At 55.6% G+C, this 27,305-nt stretch overlaps 1 protein-coding gene across 2 annotated transcripts in view; it reads left to right on the top strand.

Annotated features, from left to right (window-relative positions):
* Positions 1-282: 282 nt before the first annotated feature.
* Positions 283-27,305, top strand: part of Fam222a (family with sequence similarity 222 member A) — a 48,412-nt gene continuing 21,389 nt past the window's right edge. Inside the window, exons 1-2 of one of the 2 annotated variants that reach the window (XM_050121137.1) lie at positions 283-428; positions 26,359-26,486. In XM_050121137.1, the coding sequence (XP_049977094.1) occupies positions 26,405-26,486 (82 nt within the window). In that variant the 5' untranslated portion in view covers positions 283-428; positions 26,359-26,404. Of the gene's footprint in view, positions 429-22,673; positions 22,758-26,358; positions 26,487-27,305 lie in introns of those variants that run through there. The other variant, XM_050121138.1, reaches the window with a different exon arrangement.

Genomic DNA, 27,305 nt, shown 5'->3' with positions numbered 1-27,305 from the left:
CAAAGACAGGCTGCAGCTGGAGCTGGCGAGAGGGGCCGCGGCTGCCGGCCTCCCAGCGCGGACGGAGAGGGCGCCCTGGGAGAGGCGCGGGCAGAGCTGCCGCGGTGAGCCGGGCCCCGGAGGGAGGCGCAGCGCCTCCCGCCGGACGTATGGAGCACGGTCTCCGGCGAGGATGCGCCGCCTGAGCGCGCGAGCGGCTGGGGTCCCGGGCGGACGCGACCGGTGCTGAGCAGAGAAACCCCCTTCCCCTACTTTGGAAGGCGCTTTCGGGCGTGGGGTTCGCCCTCACCGACAACTCCCCTTCCCACCCGAAGAAAAGCATCGGCTTCCTCGGGCAATCTTTAGCACTCCTGCATGGCCTCGACCCGCAGATTGGAGCGTCGTGGCCTCTGAGACTTGGTACCTTTCGCCTGCGTGGCTAACACACAGTGAGTTAAGGGGCACGGGGATTTGGATTTGAGCTGGGGGCAGCCTCTGGCAGTCGGGCAATCTGGACTGGTCCTCAAGGGAGCCTCGGTTGTTGAGCGCCCAGAGGCAGCAGTGCTTCTTGTTCGCCCTGTCCTGCCCACATAACTTATTTGAACTGGCTGTAGTGGAGGGTGGGGACTCCTGGTGGGTATTCTGCTGGCTTTGGGACATGCCATAGGAAAGGTCACCCCACCCATGGAGCTAACTAAGGTAGTGAGTGGCTCTACCCTGAACTCTTGTAGTTCTGTAGGGCTTGATTGGGGACGTCCAGGGTGGGCCAGCATGGAGGGGCTACAAAGCAACCTTTGAGATCTTGAAAAGCCAGAGATGGGGAGCCCCAAAACTTCTGTCTGGGGATCGTGTCCTCTGAGGCGAGACATTTGTGACTCTGTTGTTACAAATAACTCAGAAAGACAGCATGTTCCCAGCGGGCTGCGTGTGACATCACTGCCTGACCTCTGATGTCAGATGGTGGTGACACGCAGCTAGCCTTGAGCCAGAGCCAGAATGAGCAGAGCTGCACGTCGAGCAGTGGAAGGTGAAGGCCAACTCCTTTCGTCCTGTCCACCGCAGTCCTATGACCTCAGTCTGCAGTCAACACTTCAGGTGGGGGAGGGAGGCAGTGCCAGCTGGCCCTGCTGATGCTTCCTGGCCCTAAGGACAGGTGTTCCAGACTCTGCCCTGTGTCCCCTGGGAGCCCATAACCGCCAGAAGAGCAACCTCCCACTCAAAGAAGGCCCCGGAGAACCCCAGCATGTACCCAGCCAGCAGCTGAAGTTCCCAGGGTCCCCAGAGAAAAGCAGGCTCAGCAGCCTCCAAAGCAGGCTGTTTCTCTTGAAAATGGGGATGTTCTGCTCCAAGCCAGAGAGAGGAGCTGCGACCTTCCTGGTCAGTGTGTCTGCAGGTCTCTGTGTCTGCCCAGGGAACCTCCTCCCTGCTATTCAACCCCAAGGTGAGGGGCCTTGGCTCAGCTGGGACTCCTGCCTAAGCCATTCTCCTTCCGGTGTTTAAGATGATTTTGACAAGCAGTGTGATGGATGCTGATTAAGCAAATGCAGGGCCGGTGGGAGCCAAGGTCTGAATGCGTCCATCTCTGCCAGGGCCAGGGGGATGGGTGAGGAGGCAAGAGCCCCCTCTCCCCACACACAGCAGCCCTGTACAGTCGGAGCTCAGAGAACTCCTAGGTCACGTCCTGCTGCCTTGTCTATGCCCGTCCCAGTTAAGACTGCCAGGGTCAGATGTGGGTGAAACAGCTGCAGTCAGATTCCTAGGAATGGCGGGAGAACTGGTGTCTTTGCTCCCGCAGTGAGGGGCAGGTGAGGGGGAAGAAGCCAGGCCTGGTCTCTCTGGACTGACAGCCTTTCCCATCCTCCTCCCAGTACCTTCTAGTAACAGGTTAATAAATACCGGGGCGGGCGCTTTGGGGTTTGATAGGGTGATGGTATTTCCAGCGGAAGCAGTTACCTTAAACACAAGCTTCTGAGGACAGCGCAGCAACAGCAGATTGGGGGAGCAGGGGAGGCTGTGGGTACAGTGCTGTTTGCACGGCCTCTCGACACTTCCCAGTTTAGAAACAAACTTGTAGTGCGCGCCAGAGACACACACACAGGCGGTTGGAGGCCCTCTGTGTAGTATTTACACTCCCTCAGCCAAGGCGGAGGGAAAGGCTGTCAGAGTTGGGCAACTCCTTCTGTTCCTTTCCCTCGGCTCCCTGGGCTTGGCAGTGAGCGCCAGACGACAAGCAGGGGGAGGAGTGCCAGTTTACCCAGCGTCTTCCCGAGTGCCAGGCATTTCGCAGCATCTCAGCTGCTGCTTGGAGTGGCTTGTGCCGTGACCCATTTTGCGGCTAAGAAACCAGAGGCTCGAGCCAAGGAACTGATGGTCTTTTTGTAGGTGCTCAGCCAGGCAGCTGCAGTGGCTTGGCCTCAGTGACCCCGGCTTCAGGATCCGCAGGGCGACACCCTGCCCTCGGATGGGTTCGTGGGTGAGATACCACCAGTTGAGCACAGTGGCATCTTCTTAGGCCTGGTGACCTCACCCTGGTGCCCTCACCCGCTGGGCCCTTCTGTAGCCCTGACAGGAAGACTGTATTGCATGAAACCCACCTGCCAGCTCCGGTGTCATCTGCTTCACCCCCCGGGCTTGCTTAGAGGGGCGTATGATGGCCATGGGTCACTCAGGGACCTCAGCCACCCAGAGCTCCTGGCAGGCTCTGCCGATGGAAGGCCGGGTTACAGATGGCAACAGCACTTTAGTGGGTGGAGCTTGTGGCCCAGCAGCAGGTGAGGGGCACAGCTGAGGGAGATGGCACATGAGTACTCAAAGGGGCCAATAGATAATCCAGGCTGTACCAGAGGAGTGTCAGAGCTGTCTGTGGGTTGAACGGGGCAGGGTGGCCCTGGAGTTGTCAGGTGACAACGCAGGTGTACTAAGGAGCAGCACCCTTACAGCCTTTTAAATTCTCCAGGCAGCCTCCACGTAAGGGTTCCTCCTCGCATTGTCCAATGCCCTGAGCTTTGGAGCCTCTCAGCTGTTCTGGGCTAGGTGCAGGCCCTGCCTGGTTGCCTGATGCTTTTGATAAGAAACCTGAAGCTCCCCAGAGAATCTTATTGCAGAGAACCGTACTCTGGCGTGGTTGTGTCTGGGACTGTCCTGACTGAGTGACCCTGCTGCATGGCTTTGAATTGCCGAGGCTTGGTGTCCTCATCTGTGAAGAGCACAGGCAGCACCCACTTCCCAGGGGCGTGGCAGGGATTCCGTGAGGGCTCACTATAGGCCACAGCATACAGAGTCTTCCATAAATGCAGTTTATACCTGCTATGAGCAGAATCTCCAGCTCTCACAGTGTCTTGGAGCCCAAAGCAGAAGACCCGGTTCTGGGCTGGGGTCCCCCTACCCTTCCAGCGCCTCAGCAAGGGGGCCCCCACGTGGTGATCCCACATGGTGAGCACACGTGGCTCCTATCTGAGTGCCAGGGGGCTCTGAGGCCTGGCCAGGGCGCCCTCCCCAACCTCCCTCCTGCCCACTCTGCTTTACCAACCCTCCCCAGTTAGAGGAAGCAGGCAAGCAGCTCGTATTCATGAACCGTAATTCAATCAGGCAGCGATTCCTTGGGGCTGGGCGGGGGTGAGAACGAGGAGGCGCGCACAAAAGGGCCGCTTTATTACCTCCCGCGGGCCAGGAATTGCCGCTCTCCCCCCAGCACCGGCCGGAGCGCCTTTATTGTGTTAACCCATTTGCGTGTCAAGAGCTATTGTGCGCTTTCTCGCCGCCTGTGCGGTGGTGCGGCCGAGGGTGGAGGGCTGCGCTGCCGGCCGGTCACCTCCGCGGGCGCCGCCCGCCGCCCTGATTGGTTGCTAAGCGATTTGCATCCAAGGTAATCACTTTTATCTCAGAAGGTTGTCGGCTATAATTATAAGCTACTGACATCTTTTGAAATCTGCCTAATGACTATTTTTGTCTGCCCGGGCTGGGGGTGGGGAGAGGGATTCTGTGAAGGGGTGGAGGCTGTCGGGGGTGTGCGTGTGCATTCCTTCCACCTGGACCACTGATTGCTTAGTTGAGAAACAGCTGAGGGCCTACTGCGAGCCTCAAACAAAAGGCTAGCCAAGACAGTGGCTGGTGGGGCTCTCCTAGCCGTCCCTGGTGGAGTTAGTGCCATTTCAGAGATGGAGAAATAGAGGCCTTGAGGAGCCAGATGACCAATAGATAGCTCCTCTCCGACCCTTGATCTATTTCACTGGGGACACAGAGGATAAGTTCGTGCCTGTGGTCACACAGCCAGGGAGTGGCAGGTGATGGGGGGCAGTGGATTCCTGTAGTCAGGGTGGGAGTGGGGACATGGGCAGTGAGGAGGGGTAATTGGACTGATTCTTTTGCCCTGTCTCTAGTCTGCCTGGATAGACGCGTAGTCTCAGTCTTGATGAGAGACCCCTGGTCTACCCTGTCCTCAGGAAGAAGAGAATTTCTGGTAGATTGGGTGTGAGCAAGGCTGGAGGGGACCCCAGGAGTGAACGGCAGTATCTGTTCAGGGAGGGGGCTTCCAGACAACCCCAGGGTGCCTGGAGGTATTGCTGGCAGAGGGAGCATCATCAGCATGGAAGGACAGCTACTAAGAGGGGAGAGTGGGTGAACGAGAGAGAAACCACTAGGGGTGTTGGAAGGGATCATCTTGACGTCCAAGCTAAGGGGCCCATGTGGTCCAAGGGGAGAGGGGCTTCCTTATGGTCTAGGTACTAGGGAGGTCAGCAGGGGCCTTGGGGTCCTTAGGCTCATCTGGGGTGGAACCCTAGTTTCTCTCCTCATTGGGTATGTGTGTGCTCCCATATAAATCGGTTTCCTGGTAGGCTATTGGCAATAGCAGTTCTCCTATGGGTTGTGGGTAGGAAAGGTTTGTGTGTGGAGGACCCTATGGGGATGCATGAGCAAGGTTCAGGTCTTGGCCAGTTATCTCAGCTCCAAAACAAGCTAGTGCCCCACCTCTAGCAACTGTTTCTCTCCCCCTTCCCCCCAGGAACTCCTGTTAGTGTACAGAAGCACAGGGACAATAGCCTGGAAGGTCGGGAGGTGAGGCCAGTGAACGGGCTCCTGGAGACTTAATGACCCAGGATCTGAGGGGAGAGGAGCCTCCCTGGGAGGAAGGAGTCCCACCATCAGTACTACAGGTTCACATCTGGCGCCAGCGCCAAGCTTGGCACCGATGGAGGCAGAGGTAGCAGCTTCTTGAGGCCATACACTGTCACCATCTGTGTGACCACAGACTCCTCATCTGTCAGGTAGGCCCAGAGTCCACCTGAGAAGGAAGGCTGTGAGGCCTGGCTAAAATGAGAGCCGGTGGGTAGTGAACAGGAAATGACTGTTGCTGCCCAGCCAGAGGGCTTCTCCGCTCCTGGCTCTGGAGACCAAAGATGGCCAGTCCTGAGTACTGCGGGAGAGGGATTCACTGTGTGCCACCGCTGTGCCAGCAAGCCGGAGGTTGGGGTGAGATGGCCCTGGTCCCTGCCCCTGGGGCCTTCAGCTCTCTCAAAGCATGTAGGGGCTGAGGAGAAACAGAGCAGGGAGGGCTCCATGGAAGAGGAGGTCCTGTTGCTTTCTGGTCCTCTTTAAACTCCTCTGCCTGTCGTGGGAATCACTGTTAACATCTGCTGTGTGTTCCATGAGCTTTGGGACACTCACTTAAGGCCCCATTGTCCCGCCAAAGGCAGTTTTATCACTGTTGTTTAAGTGGAGAAGTGAGGCTCAGTGAGATGAATCGGGGGCTCAGGCCAGGGCCACATGGCAGGTGAGCAGGGTCTTCTGTGGAGGGCAGGGCCGGGCAGGTTGTCCTGGGAAAATGCCTGAGCAGGAGCCAAGAGACCTATTTTAGACTAGCCATTTCTTCACATATTGCACAGCCTTGAGTGAGTTGCCCCCCCATCTCTCCCCAAACGCAAGCACGTCCCTTAAAAATGTCAAGGATGGTAAGTCCTGTGGCAGGCCTGACTCCCCTTCTGCCAGGTTGTCCTTGGCAGACATCGCCAATCAATCGCTGCCCTCTTCCCCAGCCTCGTTCTTTTCCTGACCTTGGGCTCCTTCCAGCGCTCTGGGCAGCCAGCGCCCATCAGTCATCAGAGCCTATGGGCTAAAACAGGTTGGCTGCCTGGCCTTAACGAGCTCAGGGTCCCCCGCCGTCCGAGGGCCATGGGATGGCAGCTGAAGATTGTGGGGGCCTTCCTTGAGTATAGGGGTTTTTTCAGCACTGTATAAGTGTGAGGGGTGGGTACTGTCCGCCATTCCAGTCCCAGAGTGCCTGTAGCTCTTTACAGTTAGTGTTTACTGAGTCCTTCCTGGACACGCTTCATCACCCCCAGGGCACCCGCACGCCTCTTTGGGCCTCTAGGAAGGACTTGGTCCATTTCAAAGATGAAGAAGCTGAAGTTCATTCAGCACAGTCTAGCAGTATAGGTTAACACACGTCAGACCTGGGACTCAGGCCGAGCCTGGGGGTGTCAGACAGATGTGACAGCCCCCCAGGTGAGCTGCCTGACATGTGTTCTGAAGCCCTACGGGCTGATGGCCGTGCTGGGAAGAGTGGTGTGTGTGGCACGGACAGCATGGCTGTTGGGCGGGACTGGTGATGTTCGAGGCAGGCAGAGATGGCACGGCGGTTGGGGGACTGTTTCGGTGACTTGGAGGGGGGACTGGGAGGAGCCAAATGCTGGCCTTGGCATTTGGTGGTGGCAGCTTTGAGCAGGGGAGTCATGAGGTACTATCTCAGTATCTAGTACCTCTACCAGCCAGGGTGCTGTGTGCTTGGTCCTACCTGCTTCTGGGCTGCTCGAAGCTGTAGAAAGGAGAGCCTAGTACACAGATAGATATCCATGTAGGCTGAGTAAATGCATGCATGCTTACAGGGCAGAAATGCCCCTGAGCACCCACGGGGTTCAGCTGCTAAGTGGCGAGAGCCCAGCGTTCCCCCTCTCTGCCCAGGCCTGACAGGGGAGTGGCTGGGGAGGGAGAACGTGAAGCATGTACGTACCTGGGGCAGGGGCCCTCTCAGCTCTCCACAGCCCTTCTGCCTGTCTCAGAGGCCTCTTACTGACCTTCTGTGCAGTGTGCACCTGAACAGCCTCGCCCGGAGGACAGTGCAGGCCCGGCACTTGGGGGGGGGGGGATGAAAGATGAAGGTTCGTGACCATTTTTTAACTCAATAAAGGGAGAGACAAGCTGCAGGCTGCAGGCCGGAGATATAATTAGTCCGCAGCGGTGGCGCTTTCTTGATTTAGCTTCTGAGAGAACAAGACAAGGGTGTGATACCCAATTAGCAGTGACATCTAGTCGGAGCCTCAGTAGCTGAGATAGCAAGCTGTTTTTATGACTTTCTTCTCGCAGCGTGGTGTGGGCAGGAAAAGGTCCATCAGGGCCTTATTTCTTTCATCATGGGACAATTATTAGTGATCTCAGGATGTCCCAAAGCCAAACGAGGCATTCGTTAACCCAAACAGCGGAGCATCCCGGGGCAGCAGCTGGAGCACTAGGAGCCCAGGATAGCAGGACTGGGAGGAGGCCGACACATGGGGTAGTGGGGCAGAGCCGACTCGGGTCCTTAAGAGTGTCTTGGCACCTGCCTTGGTTTCCCTACCTGCTTCCCCTAAGTGGAGGTTGGAGCAATTCCTCCGGGGATGAGAGTGCGCCGGGCCTGACCCTTGGCTGCTCTTCCTGGCACTGTGTTCCATCCCCCTGCCAACTGGGCTGCAGCTCTGGCTCCTTGGCCCTGCCCCTGCACACTGTGGCCAAGGAACCCTCATTGTGGCAAGCAGCACCTACCTGCCCACCTGTCCCAGGTCTCAGGCCTGCTTCCTGGCAGGATCTGACCATGGTTAGCCTTACTCTCCATCACTGCCCTGCAAGCCAGGTACCCAGCGCTAGCCAAGGCCCCACCCAGCTTCCTGGCTATCTGGTAAACGCCAAGGTGGATTCTGAGAGAAAGAGCTGATATGGTCACTGTCTCTCCCTATCCATCCAGTCATCCATCAGGCCCCGGTCCTAGGTTCCTGGGCTACTGCCCATCCTGTGGAATCTGCCTCCCCCACCCCCCCACAGCTCCTGTCTGTCAGTGCGGAGCCCTCCACTCATGGTTCAGACGACTGACATATCCAGCCATGCAAAGTGGGAGTTTAATTGCAGACAGTTTTTACGGATCATGGGCCCATCTGTGCCACCATATGCAAAAGAGAAAAAAAAATCCCCCCTTTTTTTTCCCCCTCTCTCCGCACTGCAATCCCAAACTACCTCAAAATATTGTCAGAAGTTTTCGGCTGAAGCCAGTACAGAAGTGGGGTTCATCTTGGGAACTTCCTGCAGAGTGAACCTGGCAGGGCCAGTGCTCAGCCAACCGCTCCCAACCCCACTGGCTTCTTTCATATCTCTGGGCTTCTGTGTGTATCAATTGATGCCCTTCTCATGCACCTGGTGGGGGCCTTCCGTGTGACCTCTGGCCAGACTTAGCATGTAGCCATGTGTGTAAGAGAGATGGGTTTCTAGGAAATGGAACCCTGGTCATGGGGCCGACAGCACCACTAATTGCCGTGTCCTCTGGGGCTCTTGCCCTGATGCCCTGACTGGCTGTGCAGTCAAGTCCTTACCACAACAGAAAGGCAATGGGGGGGGGCTGGTCTGGCAACTTCTGAGAGGCTTCGCCTCTGATGCCGTCTGATTCCCCTTCACCGTGCCTCAGTTTCTCCAACTGTAAATTGGAGCTAAGGATGACAGAGTTCTACACATGAAGTGTGTTTAGAGCTGTCATCTCTTCATGTGCAGCCATGCGCCCTGTCAAGGAGGCCCTGCAGATGCCTTTAGCCCTGTCCCCTGCTGCCTTCTCAGGTTCCGGATGGGGCACTTGATGTCTTTGGGAATTCCTGGGTGAGTATGTGAGGGGGTGGCTGCATGACAAGCAGACACACGTGTAAGGGGGCAGGCATGTGAGTGGGTGGGCACACAGATCTGTGAGCAAACAAACACAGTCCAGCAAGTGCACGAGTGAATGGGTGTGCTTGCACGTGAGCGCGTAAGTTCCGGGTGCCCATGTGAGCGAGCAAGTTCCCGAGTGCCCGTGTGAGCGCCGCGTAAGTTCCGAGTACCTGTGTGAGTGCTTAAGTTCCCGAGTACCTGTGGATGAGGGAGCAAGTTCCCGAGTGCCTGTGTGAACGCGTAAGTTCCCTAGTGCCCGGGGATGAGTGAGCCAGCTGCTGAGTCAGTCAGGATTCACAGCCTTTTCTCCGGGGAGGAAGCTGTGTAGGTAGGGCCTTGGATGTGGGGAATTCTCAGTTTCCCCACACCCCTTTTCCCTAGGTCTAGAAATCACCTTAAATTCAGCTCAGGTAAGGGAAATAGACTAAAGATTAAGGGGTTCTCCAAGGTGATACATCTGGAGACAGGCCAGAGCTGTGTGCAGAATCCTGGTCTGAATGAATTCCTACCCCTCTTGGCAGGTAAGGGGACCAAGCCTGGAGTTCAGAAGGGATTTGGCCACAAGTCACACAGTAAGACAACTAGCAATTGTAGGGTCCTTCTTAGTCCATGAGGAGCTGAGCCTCCAGCCAAAGCCAGACCAGTATCCCCTCTCTGCTCACCTCCCCAGCGCTGGGACTCCCCAGTGTTATAAACTGGCAACACCATAGGTGCCAGCAGCTAGGCCCACACTGTGGTTCCTTCCTGTGCCCAAAACCTGGCACTTGGCAACAGCCCTTCTGCAGCAGGTAGCCGGGAAGTCAGGCTCCAGACAGCCTCCCCCACCCTGTGGTGATCACCAGCTCCCGATGTAATCATTAAAACTATTAGAAGGGAAACGTTCGCTTGAAGCAAATGTCAGGCGCCGAGTTGTGCTTTGTAAACGCTCACAATTAATGCCAATCAGGCCCAGAAAAAAGCCGGCCCGGAATCCTGTCTGTCTCATCTCGTTTGTCAGCTGGTGCCGCTCCGTGTCGCACATTTTCATACAATTGCTATAAACATAAAAGGGAAACTCCACAGCGTTCCCAGGCACCCGGATGGTGCGTCGTCTTAATTACTGGTACTCTGCTGTTCACTTGGCTGCCCTAGCTCAGGGGACAGCAGGGAAGCAGTTGCTGTGCAGAAGGGTCAGAGTTCCAGGGGTCAACAGGGGCGATGAGCAGGTGAGAGGCCGGCCTGGATCTCTGGCCCCACCCCCTGCAGGCTGCAGGTCCTCTAGGGCTCTGGTCCTCAGTCTTAAGAAGTGAAATAAGAAAATAAAATCCTGCTGAAGACTGTCTCCAGGGTCTGTGAGATCATGGCCTACAAAGCCTACGTAGTGTTGCTGCTGGAATGGTTGCCGGCCTCCTATATAGCCAGGCACCAGGACACGACCTGTGGGCTTCAGTTCCTACCCTGGGCCTTTGGGGAATATCCCCTTGGTCAAGATGTCAAGCTTGCTGGACCCGAAGACATCATGAGTGGATTTTCTCATGTTACTGTAAGACCCTTTGAGGGTGAACAACCTCTTATATACAGGGAGGGATTTGAGCCCTTCTTGCTGGGCTCGACTCTGAGTGTGGTGCTATCCTGTTGCCACCCTTTCAGGGCAGCTGTGGGACTGGGAAGAGAGGCGGTTGCCCTAGGTCCCTGTGTCCAGTAGGTGTTTAGTGACAGCGGTCTCTGTCATACCACCACTAAAGACAGGACCTCAGCCTGGCCTGAGAGTCAGTGCCCTCAGTTTGGGACTGCTGCGTGGGAGGGGGTTGCTTGGTTTACTTGTCAATTTCCCAAGTAAAATGAAGAGATGCCCATGGATGCTTAAGCCCAAGAGGCTGCTACCCTGCCTACCTTCTGTCCCCCAAATGGAACAGTTCCCTGAACTCTTTGACAGCCCAGGTGGCTGGATATGTCACTGTCATAGACCCCTCTCAACAGAAGGGAAACCGAGGTTCTGCCCTGGCCCCCAGGATTATATGACTAGGAGGTGCAGAAGCTGGAACTCGAAACCAAGAATCCTTCCTGTCCTCTGTCCCCTCCCCATTGCACCTGAATGGGGACCCTCACCCCACACTGCACACCCTGAATGGGGACCCTCACCCCACACTGCACACCCTGAATGGGGACCCTCACCCCACACTGCACACCCTGAATGGGGACCCTCACCCCACACCACACAGCCTCCCTGGACCCTTCTGAGCCTCTGTGCGCAGGGTCTTCTGGGGCCAGGCTGGCTGCTCAGGGACACACTGGCCTTTGTGTCTGTTCAGCTGGCTGGACGACCAGCAGAGCGGGGAGAGGGTGGTGTGGCCCAGCCAGGCCAGGAACAAATGCTCAGAGAGAGATAGAGGCCCCTTTGTTGTGTGTCTCAGCAGGGGAAGGGTGCTGCCAGCTGCCACCCCTTCTCAGAGGTTTGCCCACCACCTCCAGAACCAGCCGGAAGTCTGTCATCTCCCACAACCACCACCCAATTCAGAGCCTCCACCACCAATCACCTCATTTGCTTTGGGCCTACTGTGTGTCACCATGGGGCCAGGCCGTTATGAACCCTGATAGGATAGAGTAGTCAAATGTTACAACTTGACACAGGATGGCCTAGCCTCAGACACTGGCCCCTCTCTATGAGATGTGGGCAGACACAAGCAGCAGTGCCAAGGCTGTGAGTCCAAGGATGGGGGTCAAGTGCAGGATCCCCACAGGACAAAGAGCCCCAACTTCAGCTTGGACTCTGAGGCTCCCAATTCTTGTGATATCTATCCAGCCGTTGGCTTTGAATTGTAAGGCAAGGCAGGGGATCCCAGGCGAGAGAAAACTCAGAAATCTGGAGAGTGACTAAAGTCACCTGGGCTCCTAGGGGAGCTCAGATCCAAGCCACCACCCCTCTCCGGAGTGGGAAACACAGGCACCCACCTCCCACCAGAACAACGGCCTCTTGCCCTCAGAAATGTGAGCTGTGAGGTTGGTTTGGTTCTGATGACTAAGAGATGAGAGTGGAAAGCTATTTTTCTGGGTTTTGTTTGTTTTGGCGGAGTCTCACTGTAGCCTGGGGTGGCCTAGAAGTCACCGAAGCCAAGGCTGTGCTGGGCCTCCTGGACTCCTCCGACCTCAACCTCCAGATGCTGGAATGACAGGCATGCACCACTGTGCCAGCCACATTTCTCTTTCTTTCTTCTTTTTTTTAATTGCATGCAGTCAGCAACACAAAGAAAAGCTGTGCGCAGGGAGGCGCACACGCTTCAGTGATGGATGCTGTGTTGTCTGGGCGGGGAGCACGGCAGAGGTCCCAGGTCAGCCCTCCAGCCCTCAGAACCCACCCCAAGTCCCCAGGAAACACCCCACTGCGTCTGCTCTACCAGAGGCAGGAGGCAGGGCCCAAGCCCCGTGAGGGCACCACCCAAACAGCTATAATCAGCAGCCTCGCCAAGACTTCAAACTCACCCAATTATCCTGCGAAGGAAAAAAAACACAAAATGAAAACAAATTAACATGTTTGCATAGAAGCTGCTGCAGCAACACACACAAGCGCGCGCGCACGCTCGTGCTGGCATGTGCCCTGGCAAGGCTGAGCTGTGCCGCTGCTGCCACCCCTCTTCCTGGCACCTACCAAGGCAGATGCCCCAGTGGCCAAACCATTCCCATACTGGCTGGACACGGTCTTAGGCTTCTGCGTTTTGGTTTCTCTTATCTGAGTGCCGGGTATTAGACTCAAGACCACATTAGGCAAATGCTCAACTACTAAGCCATACCTACAACCCTTTGCATTTTTTTCCTTAATAAAGGACTAGTATTTGCTGTGCACCAAACTACTTCTCCCCAGTCTGTAAGATTGGTCTGTCATGAATCTCTTTCTAGAGATGGGGAAGCCAGAGCACGGAGAGATCAGTGGTCCTGCCAAGCCTGCACTTCTGGCAGATGGGAAAACTCCAGACTGACGGGGAATCCCAGTGCCTTTAGCACGGTGCTCTCTTGTCTGCAGGTGAGGGGTCAGGGCCCCACCCGGCCTCCAAGGACCCCTGGTATCTCTAGCCTGTGTCCTTTCTTGCACATAGCCCACACAGCCCCTTCTGGCCCCATGCTTTGGACTTCAGACCCTTTGTCTAAGCTGGAAGAGCTGTAGCCCCAGCCCTCAGAAGGTTGAGGCAGGGGATTTACAGTTTCAAGACTAGCATGTGACTGCCTCCATCCTTCTTCCTAGAACATCAGGATAGTAACAGTCCCCCCCCTCCAGCGAGGTTAGGAGGGGGTAATGGGGAACAGGACTAAAGTTTCATTCCTGGCACCTTCTCTGTGGTGGTTCCCCGTCTGCCGTGGTTTGCTGAACTCCGCCTGGCTCTCTAGCCCCACCAGCCTCTGCTGGGCATGCTTGGGCTTTGTACCAAGGCTACCCTAGCCCTGGAGTATGCAGATGTCTGGTCAGGTGGCCTCCTTTCCAGGATGCTGTCAGTCCTGCATAGTGGCTCCCAGAAGTCAAGGCCTGAGGTTCAGGCTGCTGGTGTGTGCCTCGTCTTCTGTGGGTCTTGTAGTCTGTTGCACGCAGATGCTTTGAAAAGTTCAGTGATCTGGGCAGTGGTGGCAAATGCCTTTAATCCCAGCACTCGGGAAGCAGAGTTCAAGTCTGAGTTCAAGGCCAGCCTGGTCTACAGAGTGAGTTCCAGCACAGGCTCCAAAGCTACATGGAGAAACCCTGTCTTGAACCATCCCCACCCCTAAAAGAAGGTTCATCGAATGTACCCCGAGGAGCCCCCTCCTCTCTCTGAGAGTTAAGGAGTTGCCTACCTGATGGACCAAGTCCCTGGCCTCCCCCCTGCTTCATTGCCACTATGGACAGATCCCTGATTTCATTGTTGTGTTCATCCCTGTAGTCTCTGAGAGCCAAGGGTGACACCCGAGTGCTCTTGTCAACCAGATTAGTCTCCTTTGCAGCCACTGAGGCAGCAAGGGACTCTGTGACTTAGGGCCACCCTGCCGGTGAGTAGCAGAGCTGGATTGGAAGTCAGTTTGGAGTTTGCACCTTAGCTGGAGAGCTGTTTTGTGCTTCCTGGAGCCGAACCTACCAGGACAGATGGTGGTAGTACTTTGTGGATATAGAAATTGGGTCAGTAGGACACCATGGTTGTTGAGGAGGCTGCTTGTTTGTTTCCCGACCGCCTGACAGCTCAGACCTGAAATAACCATATAGAGACTGTATTAATCAAATCACCGCTTGGCCCATTAGCTTTAGCTTCTTATTGGCTAACTCTTACATATTAATTTAACCCATTTCTAATAATCTGTGTATTGCCACGTGGCTTTGCTTACCAGGTAAAGTTGGGTAAAGTTCCAGCGTCTGTCTCGGGTGGGGTAAAGTTCCAGCGTCTGTCTCGGGTAGCTACATGGCTTCTCTCTGACTCCGCCTTTCTTTCTACCAGCATTCAGTTTAGTTTTCCCTGCCTAGGGAAGTTCTGCCCTGCTACAGGTCCAAAGCAGTTCCTTTATTCATTAATGGTAATCACAGCACACAGAAGGGACTCCCACAGTACATGTCTATGCTGGCCATTTGAGGGCAAGTTCACTGGCCTTAGATGGCCCTGTTGGCATCAGCCTCTTGACCTACATCATGGCAACTAAGTAGGGCCAGGACAGTGACCTTTGAAAGTATCCCAGTGCCCATGCCAGTAGAAGCCAGTGCCTATCTACAGGCTCAAGATCTCCCTTAGTACAGCGATCTCAGTGACTTCAGAGTCAAGTAGGCATGGATTCATGTCCAGGCCCACCAGGTGACCTTGGACGAATTATTTCCTTCCACAGCCTCTGTAGCTTGCCCTTCTGGGTATGAGAGGCCTGAGGGATGGGTCTTCTGCCTAGCTGCTACTAGAGGAAGCAAGGGGCACCTCTCCTTCAGGACTTCCCAGCCCTTCAGCCCCAAGGACAGGTGACAACCCAGGAGGAAGCCATCCTCCTCTCCCTGCCCTACCTGTCGTGGGAGATGTGTGTTCAGCCCTCTGTGGCCCACTGTGCCAGAGTTTGTCAGGCTGAGGTGCTGAACTATGTGGTGCAGTGGGGTGGGTGAGAACCCCGGATAATTTGGTCATAGAGGCCCAGCCATCCTTCCGTTCAGTGCCCGCCTGCCTGGCTTGAGGCCCTACTGCATAACTGTTGGGCACCCCTGCAGAAGCCACACAGCCTCTCTGGATCTAACCTCACAGAACACTTTGAGTGGGGGTTTTGGGGGTGACATTTTGTATCAGGTAACAGAACATGGGTCTGCAAGCCTCCCTCCCCTGTTAGGGGAGAGGCTTGTCCCAAAGGCCGTCGTGGAGTCTCTAATGGTGCCAAGTAGCCTGCTTCTCTTTGCGTTCTGAGAACGGCACAGGAGCTGGGCTGTGGACACCCTCTTCCCTGTCATAAAAAGCAGCATTCTGCTTTCGTTTGGAAGTAACATGCTAGAAGCAGCCGTATCTCAGTGCCCTGAGCTAAGCACTGGGTGCCCTTTGGGGGGTGGGGGTGGGGTCTGCCCCAGTGTAGAGTGTTTGAGGGTCCCCTGAGCAGGCAGGCCGGGTCCTAGTTCACCGGGCCACATGCTGAGCCCAGGCTCTGGGGAGCCACCTGTCCCCCAAGCAGCCTGTTGTCTGGCATGTGCAGGCGCCGGGTGGCCCTTGTTCTGCACACATCTGATCCCGTCTTTTCCACATCAGATCATTTGTAACTGTCACTCGGCAATCGGCCCATTGCTGATTTAGTCTTGGCTTTGTGCTGTCACAGCCATTTTTCCATGTGGACTGATTTTGAAAGGAGGCCCGTCCTCGGTTCTGCTCCTCAGCAGTTGTGGGGAGGGGTGTGTGTATGTGTTGACATGTACGTGTGTGCACACACATCGCCTCATGCGTGCACGTACACGCGCGTGCATACCTTAGCCTCCTGCCTCTCATCACTCATGAGAATGTGAAATGAAGTAGGCAGCCAGAGGCTCCCGGCCCACTCCCTTCACCTCTCCTCCGCCCTCTTAAATACCTACTGTGTGCTCCAGCGTGCACACAGCGGAGCCAGTGCTCTGACAGACAGTGCCCTAGCCTTGAAGCAAGAGGTTGACCCCAGAGTGCCACGGGGCATCATTAAAGGTGCTGATGGGTTGTGGCCCTGTGAGGGTGGTTAAAGCTAAAGCGGGCTTCCTGGAGAAGATGTTGGAGCTGATGCAGAAACAAAAAGAGATGGCTGTCTGGGGACTGCCACTTGCAGAACATGGTGACAGGGACAGGCTGGGGACAACGTAGCCAGGTGCTCTCCACAGGTGGCTACCAAGTCCGTCGTCTCTAGATTTCAAAGGCATAGTGCAGAAAGGACCGTGACATGCCTTGTCAGTACCTTGAGGTCTGGCTGTGAACCTGTGGGATTAAGCGGGGTACACGGCTAAATTTAATTCCTTTTGGCTGTAGAGAATCTATACTTACAAATGGAGCCTGCCTAACTCTGTCGGACAGTGCTGTGCGGAGAGGCCAAACCAGAAACGTAAAAGCCCTGTTTAGAGGATCAGAAAGGAAGCCAGCATGACCAGGCAGTTAAGAGGACAGGGACCATGCAGGCTGTGCCGAGGAAGATATTAGAAATACCTGGAAGTCAGTGGGGGTGGCATGGGTTGTAGGTGGAAAATTTGGTCTGGACCGTGAGGGTGAAGAGCACTATGGGAGCATTGGGGCCTTGGCTCCCACAGGGCCAAGTCTGTGGCAGAAGGGTCACTAGCTGGGACCTGCTGGCACTTGGCGCTGGCTCCTGAAAACAGTGCTTTCTCTGCCTCTGGGTGTCAGAGCTTCTGGTCCTCTGTCTGACTGCCCCTCATCCAGCCCTTCCTCCCCAACAGCTGCTGTCTGTCCCGTGTGTGATTTGCCCTGAGCCTCCTGTCTCCTGACAGACAGAGACTGAAATCCCTTTCCAAATATTTTGAAAACTAGCAAAAACACAAGTCGTGACGCTCGTCTAAAGTTAGAAGCCATGAGCTCCAGGAAGGACAAAGAGAAGTGCACCTCCCTCCCACAGACAGCAAGGGAAACAGCCTTATAGCTGACCTGAGATTCGAACCAGGTGCTCCGGCTCTTGGGCTGGGTTCTTTGGAAACTGTGGTGCCCTGTGACTGGGGACATGGGTGGGCACTTTTCCTAGCCTCACTGCTGCCGTGGGGCAGCGTCCTCATCCTAGCCGTGTCCTGAAGGCGCCACTCTCCCCCAGCCCCAGATGCTTCTCCCCTGCCGCCACTCATTTTAGGACCGTTCCAGCCAGCCAGCCAGCCAGCCAGCCAGCCTTCTCCCAGGGCCCCGCTCATCCCAGGAACTCTTCTCTTTTCTCCGTCACCCGACAACTCTGCATCCTGCTCAGCCCCATCCGTGCAGCTTCCTCAGATGTAAAGCAATCGTCTCGGTGGTAGAGCGCGTTAGATGTGGTGATGTCTGTGACATGCTGAGCCAATGGGGAGCACACAGAGAGACCTCCCCTCCAGCTCTTATTGCCCCTTACCTTAAACTGTGGGCTTGGGACTTGGGGTGTGTTTCCACTTTACATGGCTTTAACTTTGCATACAGTGTTGCCTCTTCAGAGACCCTCACACTCAGGGTCACCTGGGACGGATGCTCTGAAACGTACAGCCTTCCTCTGAAAACACTGGGCCAAGGCCTTTCTTCCCGGTCCATATACCCTCACAACGCCAACAGTTCATATCGACTCCCGGCTTCTCCCAACCTTTGCTGGAACGTAAGGAGGACCCCACACTTCCCACCTTGGGATATGATACTGTAGAAGAGTTCTTCAGAAGGTCAGAACTGGGGAGGGGGGTCGCAAGTCCCCTTAGCTAGGACCTGGTCCATCAGCACTAGTCCCCTGCCTGTGACTGGAAGAGGTCCCCCCAGTATGAGCCCCACACATCTGCTCGGTGAGAGCATCCTGGGCTCTGGGAGCTGATCAACTGAGGACGGCTCCTGTCACTGCACTGGGGCTGCCTTTGAACCCTGTACCACCAAGTCTCTCCCTGTGCTGAGTTTACACTTGTGCATTTGAAGCAGACTCCTGAGGTTAGGGCCTGGCTGGCTTCACACAAACGAGGTTCTTTTAGTGCCCACCCCACTCCCACTCCATCAAGGTGTGTTCTGCAGCGGCCAAGGTCTTGATGTTGGTCCCTTGGGAGCAAACCTGCCCTCTTTATTCACTGCCTGTACTTCGCTGATGAGTACATTACACTTGCTCTCACTGTGGGTAGCTCCCATGGTCGCCTGGTATATACCTAGATAAATGTGGAGAGGAATTTTTGAAAAATTGTATTGTGTGTGTGTGTGTGTGTGTACACGCGTGTGTGTGTACCTGGGGCTGAGGATGTGTGTGTGCGTGGAGGCCAGAGGACAGCTTCAGGGAGTCTGTTCTTGTCTTCCACCTTGTCAAAGCAGGGTTACCTTAACCTTGTTTCTGCTGCGCACTCTAGGCTTATCCAGGTCTAGGAGCCTCTGAGATGTTCCTTGAGCCTCCCCTTCCTTCTCACTGGAAGAGTGCTGGAATTGATGGGGTGTGGTGATGTGTGCCTAAAGTCTGATGATGGGGGTGCACGTCTTTAATCCCAGCACCTGGAAGGCAGAGGCAGGCAGAGCTCTGAGCTCCAAGCCAGCCTGGTCTACAGAGAGAGTTTGAGGACAGCCAGGACTACAGAGATCTTGTCTCAAATCCCCCTACAAAGAGTGCTGGGATTACAGATGATTGCCACCATGAACAACCTCCTCTCGGTTCCCAGGATCAAATTCAGCTTGTTAGGCGTGGTGATTGCCTCCACCCTGAGTCATTTGCCAGTCTGTGGAAAGGAGTTTGGTAAAGAAATTGAGGCTCAAATCAAGTTCAGACATAAAACTGTGATTAGTTCAGGGACAGAACTCATAGCACAGGACACAGTACTGCCACCTTCTGTATGAGATTTTTGGGAGGCCTTCCTCCTGGCGCCCCCAGGCTGGGTAGGCTGGGTAGGCTGGGTAGGCTGGGTAGGCTGGGTAGGCTGGGTAGGCTGGGTAGGCTGGGTAGGATAGCCCCATCCGGTAGCCACCTGTTTTCCTACCGCGTTGTCCCACTAAGTTTCCTACCTCCTCAGAGCTGTGACCGCTCAGTGTTAGCACAGGCTCTGGCACACAGTAGGGGCTTCATATGTTGTTCCCAGAAGTTGGCATACTTGCAGAAAGGCAGACACTGCTGTTTTCCCAGGGCTACGGCATCATTGCCCTCCCAGAGCTGGTCCCGCCCCTTTCCAGGGACTGTGCTCTGGGAGCTGGCCGTGGTGCTGAAGGACTTGGGCCAGCCGCCTACCTGCCCTGGCTGCCTGCCCTGCCTCACAGCCGCTTGCTAAGACCCACATTTTACCCATTCTTCCCTCGGGAGATGTTTGTCTGGGGACCTACTGTGTGTAGGCACTGGTGACCCACACAGGAAGGTTTGGGATCTACGTTAGGAGCCGCCTGTCAGTCACACTGCATTGTGTGTCTTCATGGACATCTTCAAAGCCCCATGCAACTTGGGCTTCAAGTGAAGGTTAAGCTTTGTGAAGAATTATTACCTGGGTGGTGGTGGTGTACGCCTTTAATTCCAGCACTCAGAAGCCAGAGGCAGGCGAATATCTGTGAGTTTGAGGTCAGCCTGGTCTACAAAGTGGGTAGTTAGGGCTACACAGAGAAACCTTGTCTCAAAACAAAAGAAAAGCAAGCAAACAAAGAATATTATACCAGAAGGAGGGGCTGATGAGGAGCAGCAAGTGCAGAAGCCGGGCCCACTGCCTGCAGAGGAGAGAGAGCCTTGTGACAGGAGAAGCTGGCTTAGTATTCCTGTGGCTGTAGTGATGCCACGACCAAAAGCAATGCGGGGAGGAAAGGGTTTGGTTCATCTTAGGACTCTCAAGTCAGACTCTGTCGCTAAGGGAAGTCACCGAAGCAGAGCCGATGGAGGGAAGTTACTCACTGGCTCGTCCAGGTTTGCTCAGCTTGCTTTGTTATTCACCACCGGACCAGCGCCCCAGGCTGGCCCCACCCACCAGGGGCCAGGCCCTTTCACCTCAATCAGTGATTAAGAAAACGCACCTACAGGCCAGCCTCCTGGAGACATTTTCTTCCTTGAGACTCCCTCTCCCCGAGTGCCTTTAGCTTGTGTCAAGTTGACATAAAACCAGCCAGCACAGAGGCCCACCCAAGTGCTCTGCCTACAAGATTGCCACTTTAGTTTTCATGTTTCCCTGGCTCCAGTGCCCTCCCCAGACAGGAAGCTAGAAATAGCAGGAAAGGACCGGATGGAGAAGTGTTGAGCTAGACGAGAGCCACGGAGCTGGGCGTCTTAGGTGCCTCTGGCCTCTGTGCGGTGGGGGTAGAAATCCCGGCAGGAGATGAGGCTCCTGTCGAAGGGGCTCCCCCACCCCCACCTCCACCCTTAAAAGAGTGGCAATCCCCTTCTTGTGCCAGCCCGATTGGCGGCAGGAAATAATCACTTTTCACAGGCCCCTTATCCATAGCCCAGCCCTGGGCCTGTTTAATCAGCGGTGCCTACCCCGTGACTTGAAGATTCCCCGGCTAGAGAGATGGAGAGAGGGGTTAAAGAAAATTACCCTGGCCTCCTCCATGCTAATGTAATCTCTAACCAGATCTGCCCAGCCGCAGCTCAAATTGCTTTTTAGATTAACATTTAATTATTAACAGGGTCCCCTGGAAGGCCTTGGGCTCTGGGAACCCAGGGTGGGGGAGGGAACCGCAGGAAGGAGGTGGGGTGGGCTTGTGCCCTGGCTGCCTCAAAGAGAGACTGATGGGAAGAGAGACCAAGAACATGACCGGGGAGGCTGAGGGGGGTCAGGCAGGGAGACACAGCTGAGGGAGAGGGAGGCGGAGAGGAGTCCCGCTGGGGTCTGTGCAGGCTGGGGACCCTTGGCACGTCTCTGCAGTGGGCTGGCTGGCATTTTCTGAGGGCTGGATCGCAGAGGCGGTAGTGCTTTTCAGAGCCACACAGCCAGGCTTTAACCCCAGGACTACCAACTTGGTGCTGGTCTCCTTCCTGGGTCTGGGCCTCTCAACGCTGCAGGGTTCTTCCTGTGTCCAGAGGGCAGCTGTGTGTGGTCAGGACAGTGTGAGAGAAGGGAGCCTTCTCTGACAGGTAAAGCAGAGCCTGTGGGAACTCCCAGGTTTCCCGGCTTCTTCCTTCCACTCTGGGTTCTATTATGACAACAGGCCGGGGACGCAGCCCTGGCTCTCACATACAGCTGGTACTGTGGATCATTCTGAAATCAAAGGGCGACGTGCTCCCACGTCTAAATTCCCCATCCGGTTTCTCCAGGGCCACTGTACATCCTCAGGGTCACCCAGACCTCAGTGCCTAGCCCTTGCCTAACTGCTCCCTGGAGCTGCCTTTCTCCTCTGTACGCCTCACCCCCGCTGGATCTGGTGTGACCTTCCTCTTCAGGCTGCGGCCTGTGTCTGGCCTTGAGTAGAGCCGCAGGGCCTTGCTGCTCTGGCGGTTCTAGATAAAGGCAGAGATGGAGGCTGGAAGCAGCTGAAGCTGCAGCCTCGTGGACTCACACCTTCCCCAGAGCCCAGGTTTTTCTCCACCTCCGCCCTACTCTGGGGACAGGCTGTGAGGCAGGTGGACGTGTCTTCCCTACGAGGGATCGGAGGCGGGGGGGGGGGGGGGGGGGGGGGGGGGGGGGGGGGGGGGGGGGGGGGGGGGGGGGTAGTTCTGAGTGGGTGGTACCCTAGGCCCTTGTGGCAGGTCATGCTTACATCTGTGGCTGGGGATGCCCCCCCCCCAAGAAGGTGTTCTCACGTGTTACTGCCCAAGTGCCCGAGTGGGTTGAGGGAGGGCAGGGTTCCACCTGCTGCACAGCACACCTGTTCTGTTCTGTTGGACGGTTGTGGGGGTGGCTTCCAGGGAGGACTTTTTCTGTGCCTCTCCTCTCTTCCCAACCCCTCTGAGGGTAGAACCCAAGCGGATTGTGGGCTTGACTGAAGCCAGGGGCTTCTGGGATTCTCCCAACTGTGATGGACTTGTCGTACAGTGGCCTGAGGCTCAGGATCTGACACCCTTGGGCTCTGCCAATTAAAAAATCCTTCTGAGCTTGTACACACTGCCCTCCCCCCCACAGACACAGACACGCCAATTCCTACTGTGTGAGAGGAAGCTAAAACCAGCCTCTAGCCATGGCTGCCATGGTGGTTAGGTTGAGGGACGGGATGCACTCAGATCTGGGTGTGGAGGGCTTTTGCAAGCACTAAGTGCTGTCCTCAGTACCCAGTACCCAGCTAGTTCAGGGCCTCGCTCCCACCTCTTGGGACTCCCTGTTGCCCCCTGCAGCCAGACACAGAGGGATCAATGACAGAAGGTAGCAAAGCCATCCTCTTACCCAAGACAAGTCTTTGAATAAAATAAAGACAGCCCTTAGGCAGCATCTGCTCCTTGTTTGCCACGCAGGCATCAGGCATGATTCTCGGCTCAGAAAGTTTCCTTCTGCCTCCCCTCCCCTGTGACAGCCCCTTATCTCCAGTCCCGCTATGAAAGGGCACACTGACAGCTGGGGGTGTTATCTGGTGGAGCGGACCTTTTCCTTGGGTGTCTCCCAGATAAGACGTCTTATCAGCCCCCATGTCAGGGATGGGGCCAGAGCATTCTAATCATTGAGGCTTATGACATTTCCCCTCCCCTCCCCCCGCCCCCCTTTATTATCAAAGTCACAAAAGGCCTGAGCTTTATAAACAGTCCGATTTGCAGACAGTGTGGCTCTCCAGATGGCCTCCGGCTGGGCCCGACGGTGATGATTCTGTGCTGGAGGGTTGAAGGAGCCACCATCTGCAGACAGGGTGAGGCTGGGCAAGGAGAAGGCAGGCATGAGTGTTTCAGGTGCCCACTACAGCCTTGTTCCTGGCTTGCTGGTATCTTTGTGCCAGACCGTCGATGTCTCTGGGCCTTCATCTCACAGTAACCAGATGTTTTGATGCACCATTCATCGGACACCTTAGTTTTACTTTATTTGTATATCTGTGTGAGGGTGTGCCATGTATGTGTGCTGTGTATGCATGTGCCATGTCTGTGATGTGTATGCATGTGCCATGTCTGTGTGATGTGTATGCATGTGCCATGTATGTGTGCCGTGTATGCATGTGCCATGTCTGTGATGTGTATGCATGTGCCATGTCTGTGATGTGTGAGGGTGTGCCATGTATGTGTGATGTGTATGCATGTGCCATGTCTGTGACGTGTATACATGTGCCGTGTCTGTGTGATGTGTATACATGTGCCTTGTCTGTGAGGGTGTGCCATGTGTATGCATGTGCCATGTCTGTGAGGGTGTACCATGTGTACGCATGTGCCTTGTCTGTGTGTCGTGTATACATGTGCCTTGTCTGTGTGCCGTGTATACATGTGCCTTGTCTGTGGGAGGGTGTGCCGGGTATACATGTGCCTTGTCTGTGGGAGGGTGTGCTGTGTGTATACATGTGCCTTGTCTGTGGGAGGGTGTGCTGTGTGTATACATGTGCCTTGTCTGTGGGAGGGTGTGCCGTTTATGTACCTCCTGGACTTGGCGTGACATGGGTGCTGGAAACCACACTCAGGTCTTCTTTAAGAGCAACAAACACTCAAGTGTGGAGTCTTCTCCCCAACATCTACTTTCCTGGCCAGATACTGGGGCGATGGAAACAAATAAGACGCGGCCCTTGCCCAATAGAAACTCACGGTCCAGCGGAGACCGGTAGACATGACGTTGGCGAGTACAACGCAGTGTGACCAGGGCTGTGGTGAGGGACACCCTGACGGCCAGCCAAGCCCTCTGAAACAGCCCTAAATAAACATGGCTGTGACAGTGCCACAGGCCCAGGTACAGCAGCTGCCCTGGTCTGGAGGTACGAGGCAGCCAGGAGGAGGGCTTGGGGCAGCCTTGAGAGACCTGGGTCAGGCAGAAAGGGCTGGTGATGTGGGGAGAATTTAAAGGCCAAGCTGGCCCCGGCTCATCTGAGACCTACCCCTCCCCAGTCCCCACAGCAGGACACAGGGTTGGGCAGAATGGATTGTGATCTGGGAGACTTGAGGATGCCGAGAAGCCCCCTCTCCACCTCCCCGTGAAGCTGGTGTCCTAGGCTGTGGGGTCAGTGAACCTGGTTCCTCCAGAGGTGAAAACTGAAGAACTGCTCTGAGAAGCTGAGGGGAGCCAGAAGTGGACATCAGTCATCCTTTCCCCCCAGCCTGGTGGCCCCTATGGCCCTCGGACTGCTTGGACATCCCAGCTCTGGAGACAAGAGGCCCTGGGCGGCAGGAGAACCACAGCAGGCAGGCTGCCCCCAGTCAACAGCTGTAGCCCATCATGCCCGTGTGCCAGGGTAGGTGCCTTCATCCTGGAGTGAGGTGGGACTCTGGCCTCTCGCACCTGGGTTAGGACCCTAGAATAAGAAAATGGCTTTTATAAGCCAGACAGCACTTCCCAGCCAGTACAGGGACTGGGGGACTCTAGGCTCTGGCCTCTCTCCACCTAGCCGAGAGTTTGTGGGAGCCAGACAGCCCCGGCGGGGCGGGGGGGGGGGGCAGGTTCTGCGCCCTCCAGTCCAGCATCACCTGTGAAAAGAAGAGCACAGGCAGGTTTTGAGCTTCAGGGTGGCAGGAAACAGATGCTGTGTGTGTGTGACCAGTCCTGCGTCCCCAGGGACCCCGCTCGTGTGATGCAGTGTGACACAAGCGAGCACCTGCAGTGTGTGGAAACCAGCACGCTCCGTGTAAATGGGGTGGACTGTGGCCTCCAGGCCGGACCGTGGCATGTGGCGGCGGTGGCGGCGGCAGGCCTGTCTCTGCCACCTGCTCCCATCCCCGTCCCTGAAGAGCCTCCCTGCTTTCTGCCGTCAAGGACTCCAGCCCGCAATAAGCTGCACTTCACTCCTCCTTAAGCTGTGCCATTTCTGCCTGATTGTAATGGCATATTTTAAAATTACCAGAAATCAAAGCCGAGAAGTGGATATTGCTGCTTTTATTGCCTCGCTGTGTTGAGACTGGGGGAGGGGAAGAGCATTCCACCCTCCCCCACATCTATCCATCCCCCACTTCCTTTTTCTTTCTTTCTTTTTTCTTTTTTTTTTATAGACAGTAATAGGAGAAAATTGGTTTTGAAACTGAATAAAAGTCCCTTTCAGAGGAAATCTTTACTCACGGGTACCTCTGCTGAAAGTAAAATAGAGCATAATGAAAGGTGGTTACGTGATTGTCTTTCATTTACCGAGAGGCCAGGACAGACGGGAGGCTGCCACCGTCTCGGGGAATACAAGATTGGAATAATTGCGCCGTAACAAGGAGCTTGTTGTGAAATTAGTATCCTAAGAAAGTGGTGAAAAAAAGGCTTTGCTCATGAATACTTCATTATCAGAAGCAGCAGAATTCTGGGCTTCAGACACCTGTTTAGTATTAAATACCTTCCCTCTCTCCCCTTAAACAGCCCCTCCTCGTTTGCAACCGGCACAGGATGGAGGCACTCCAGGCTGGCTGCCAGGGACAGGGATGGGTGGGATGGGGAGGATTCAAGGACCTCGGGGTACCCAGGCTAAGGAGAAAGAATGGGGGGCCCCACTGGGACACTCCCTTCTTCCACAGTGGCCTCCAAGACTGGCTTGTCCTGGGCCCAGTGCTCAGGGTAGCTACCACACCCTCAGGAAGGCAGGCTTTGTGGGGACGCATGAACTTCCTGTGCCCCGCTACCCCTGGCGTCTGACTTGGTGAGGTGAATAACAAAACGGGCTATGGGGTGGCCCACCTGAGCTGCCGTCTAAGGGCTGCTGTGGGTGACTCTGGCCTACCCCTTCCTACTTGGAGTGAGCATCCCAAGCCGCCTCCTCAGGACACCTTCCCGACACTCCTCCAGGGTACTGTGAGAACACCCCAAAACAGGTGCCACACCAGTACTTACGGTATCAGGGACATAGTCCTTACTGGTTCTACCTGAATGCTCCTGTATGGACCGCAAAGATGACCCCGTGAAGCTAGGGCCAGATCTATCACAGGATTATGAGAGAGTGGGGGTCTACCACCAGCCAAAGCACAGCTTGACAGAGGACTGGGAGTCTGAAACAGTTGGCTGTGGCCCACACACCAGCTAGCCAAGGGTTTATGAGGCTCATGAGTTCTGGCTTTGATGTGGTTTGGGGGGGCCACCTCTGATCCTGTCCTGTGATGGCTTTGTGGCACCTATGGATACCTCAGTTTCTCCATTGGAAGGAGATAGAATGTCTGTCTGTTCTGAACATCTGGCCCGAGGTACACATGGTAGTACCCCCTCATCCCAGAAGCTGGGGAACATATGCTGTAGGCTACATAGAGAGAGGTCTAAAAAACAACCGGTCTCTGATGTTCCTAGGGGTGCCGGGGAGGGTGGGAGGTTGCTTGGTGCAGCTCTCAGTGACCAGTGCCTCGTCTCCCTCTTCACAGGAACCCTGCTGCAGAACGTGCCCCGCCTGGGGCTCCCAGCTCAGTCATGCTGGCCTGCCTGCAGAGGACTCAGGACCCACCCAGCCAACACCTGGCCTGCCCCAGCAAGAGCCTTGAGCTTCGCAAGTGTGAGTGAGACCCCTCCCCGCCTCCTGTTCCCTGTTCCCTCCTCTGCACACTCTGAATCCCCGGACTTGGTTTCTGGTTTCTGCTCCGGGTCAGAGTGGGCCATGCTGGGGTGTCGAGTGTGACCCCTGCTGGGGTGTTCATGTAGAACCTCTACCTTGAGATACCTTGGAAGGCCTGGGCTCATCCCCCTGGGAGACACCCACAACATGCCTCCACGTCAGAGTTCTGGACGTCACCCCAGCACTCAGGAGGGAGGCCAGCCTGGACTGCATACTTCATGACAGAAAGTAGGGATGGGACATGGGTCTCCAGTGAGGCGCAACATGGCCTCTGCCCTGCAGCCTGGAAGCAGCTGTCTACACTGTTGCTGCTGCTCCAACTATTTATTTATCCTGAAAGCAGAATTCTTGTTCATCGTTCCTAAGGATGGAATGAGAGCCTGGAGCCCCACCCCTCAGAGGCAGCTGGTGTCCACTTCCTGTGTGCCCTCAGATGTTTTATGTGCTTTGGCAAATGCTTGCACATCTGATGTGGTCCAGCACCTCACTTGGCCATCCATCCTCCAGGTCACCTGCCAGAGAGCTGCCTCTTTCCGTGTCCCTTTCTCTGGGGAGGATGAGCCATGATTTATTTGGCCAGCCCTCTCTTTAAACTGTCCACAGCTTGTTGATCTGATAAGCGATGCGGCAATAAACCCGGTGTTATCACCAGGTGTGAATGCAGCGTGGGGAAACTCTGGAAGAGGAGATACGGCGTCAGGGCATGTTAGACCCTTCATCAGTCTGGTGGGTGTGGTCTGGCAGCCTTAACGGTTACAC

The sequence above is a fragment of the Alexandromys fortis genome, unplaced genomic scaffold (genome assembly GCF_014885135.2).
Source record: "Alexandromys fortis isolate MF-2015 unplaced genomic scaffold, M_Fortis_MF-2015_v1.1 scaffold_197, whole genome shotgun sequence".
Lineage (NCBI taxonomy): Eukaryota > Metazoa > Chordata > Mammalia > Rodentia > Cricetidae > Alexandromys > Alexandromys fortis.
The sequence above is the reverse complement of the archived record's forward strand: the minus strand, read 5'-3'. Positions and strand labels throughout refer to the sequence as shown.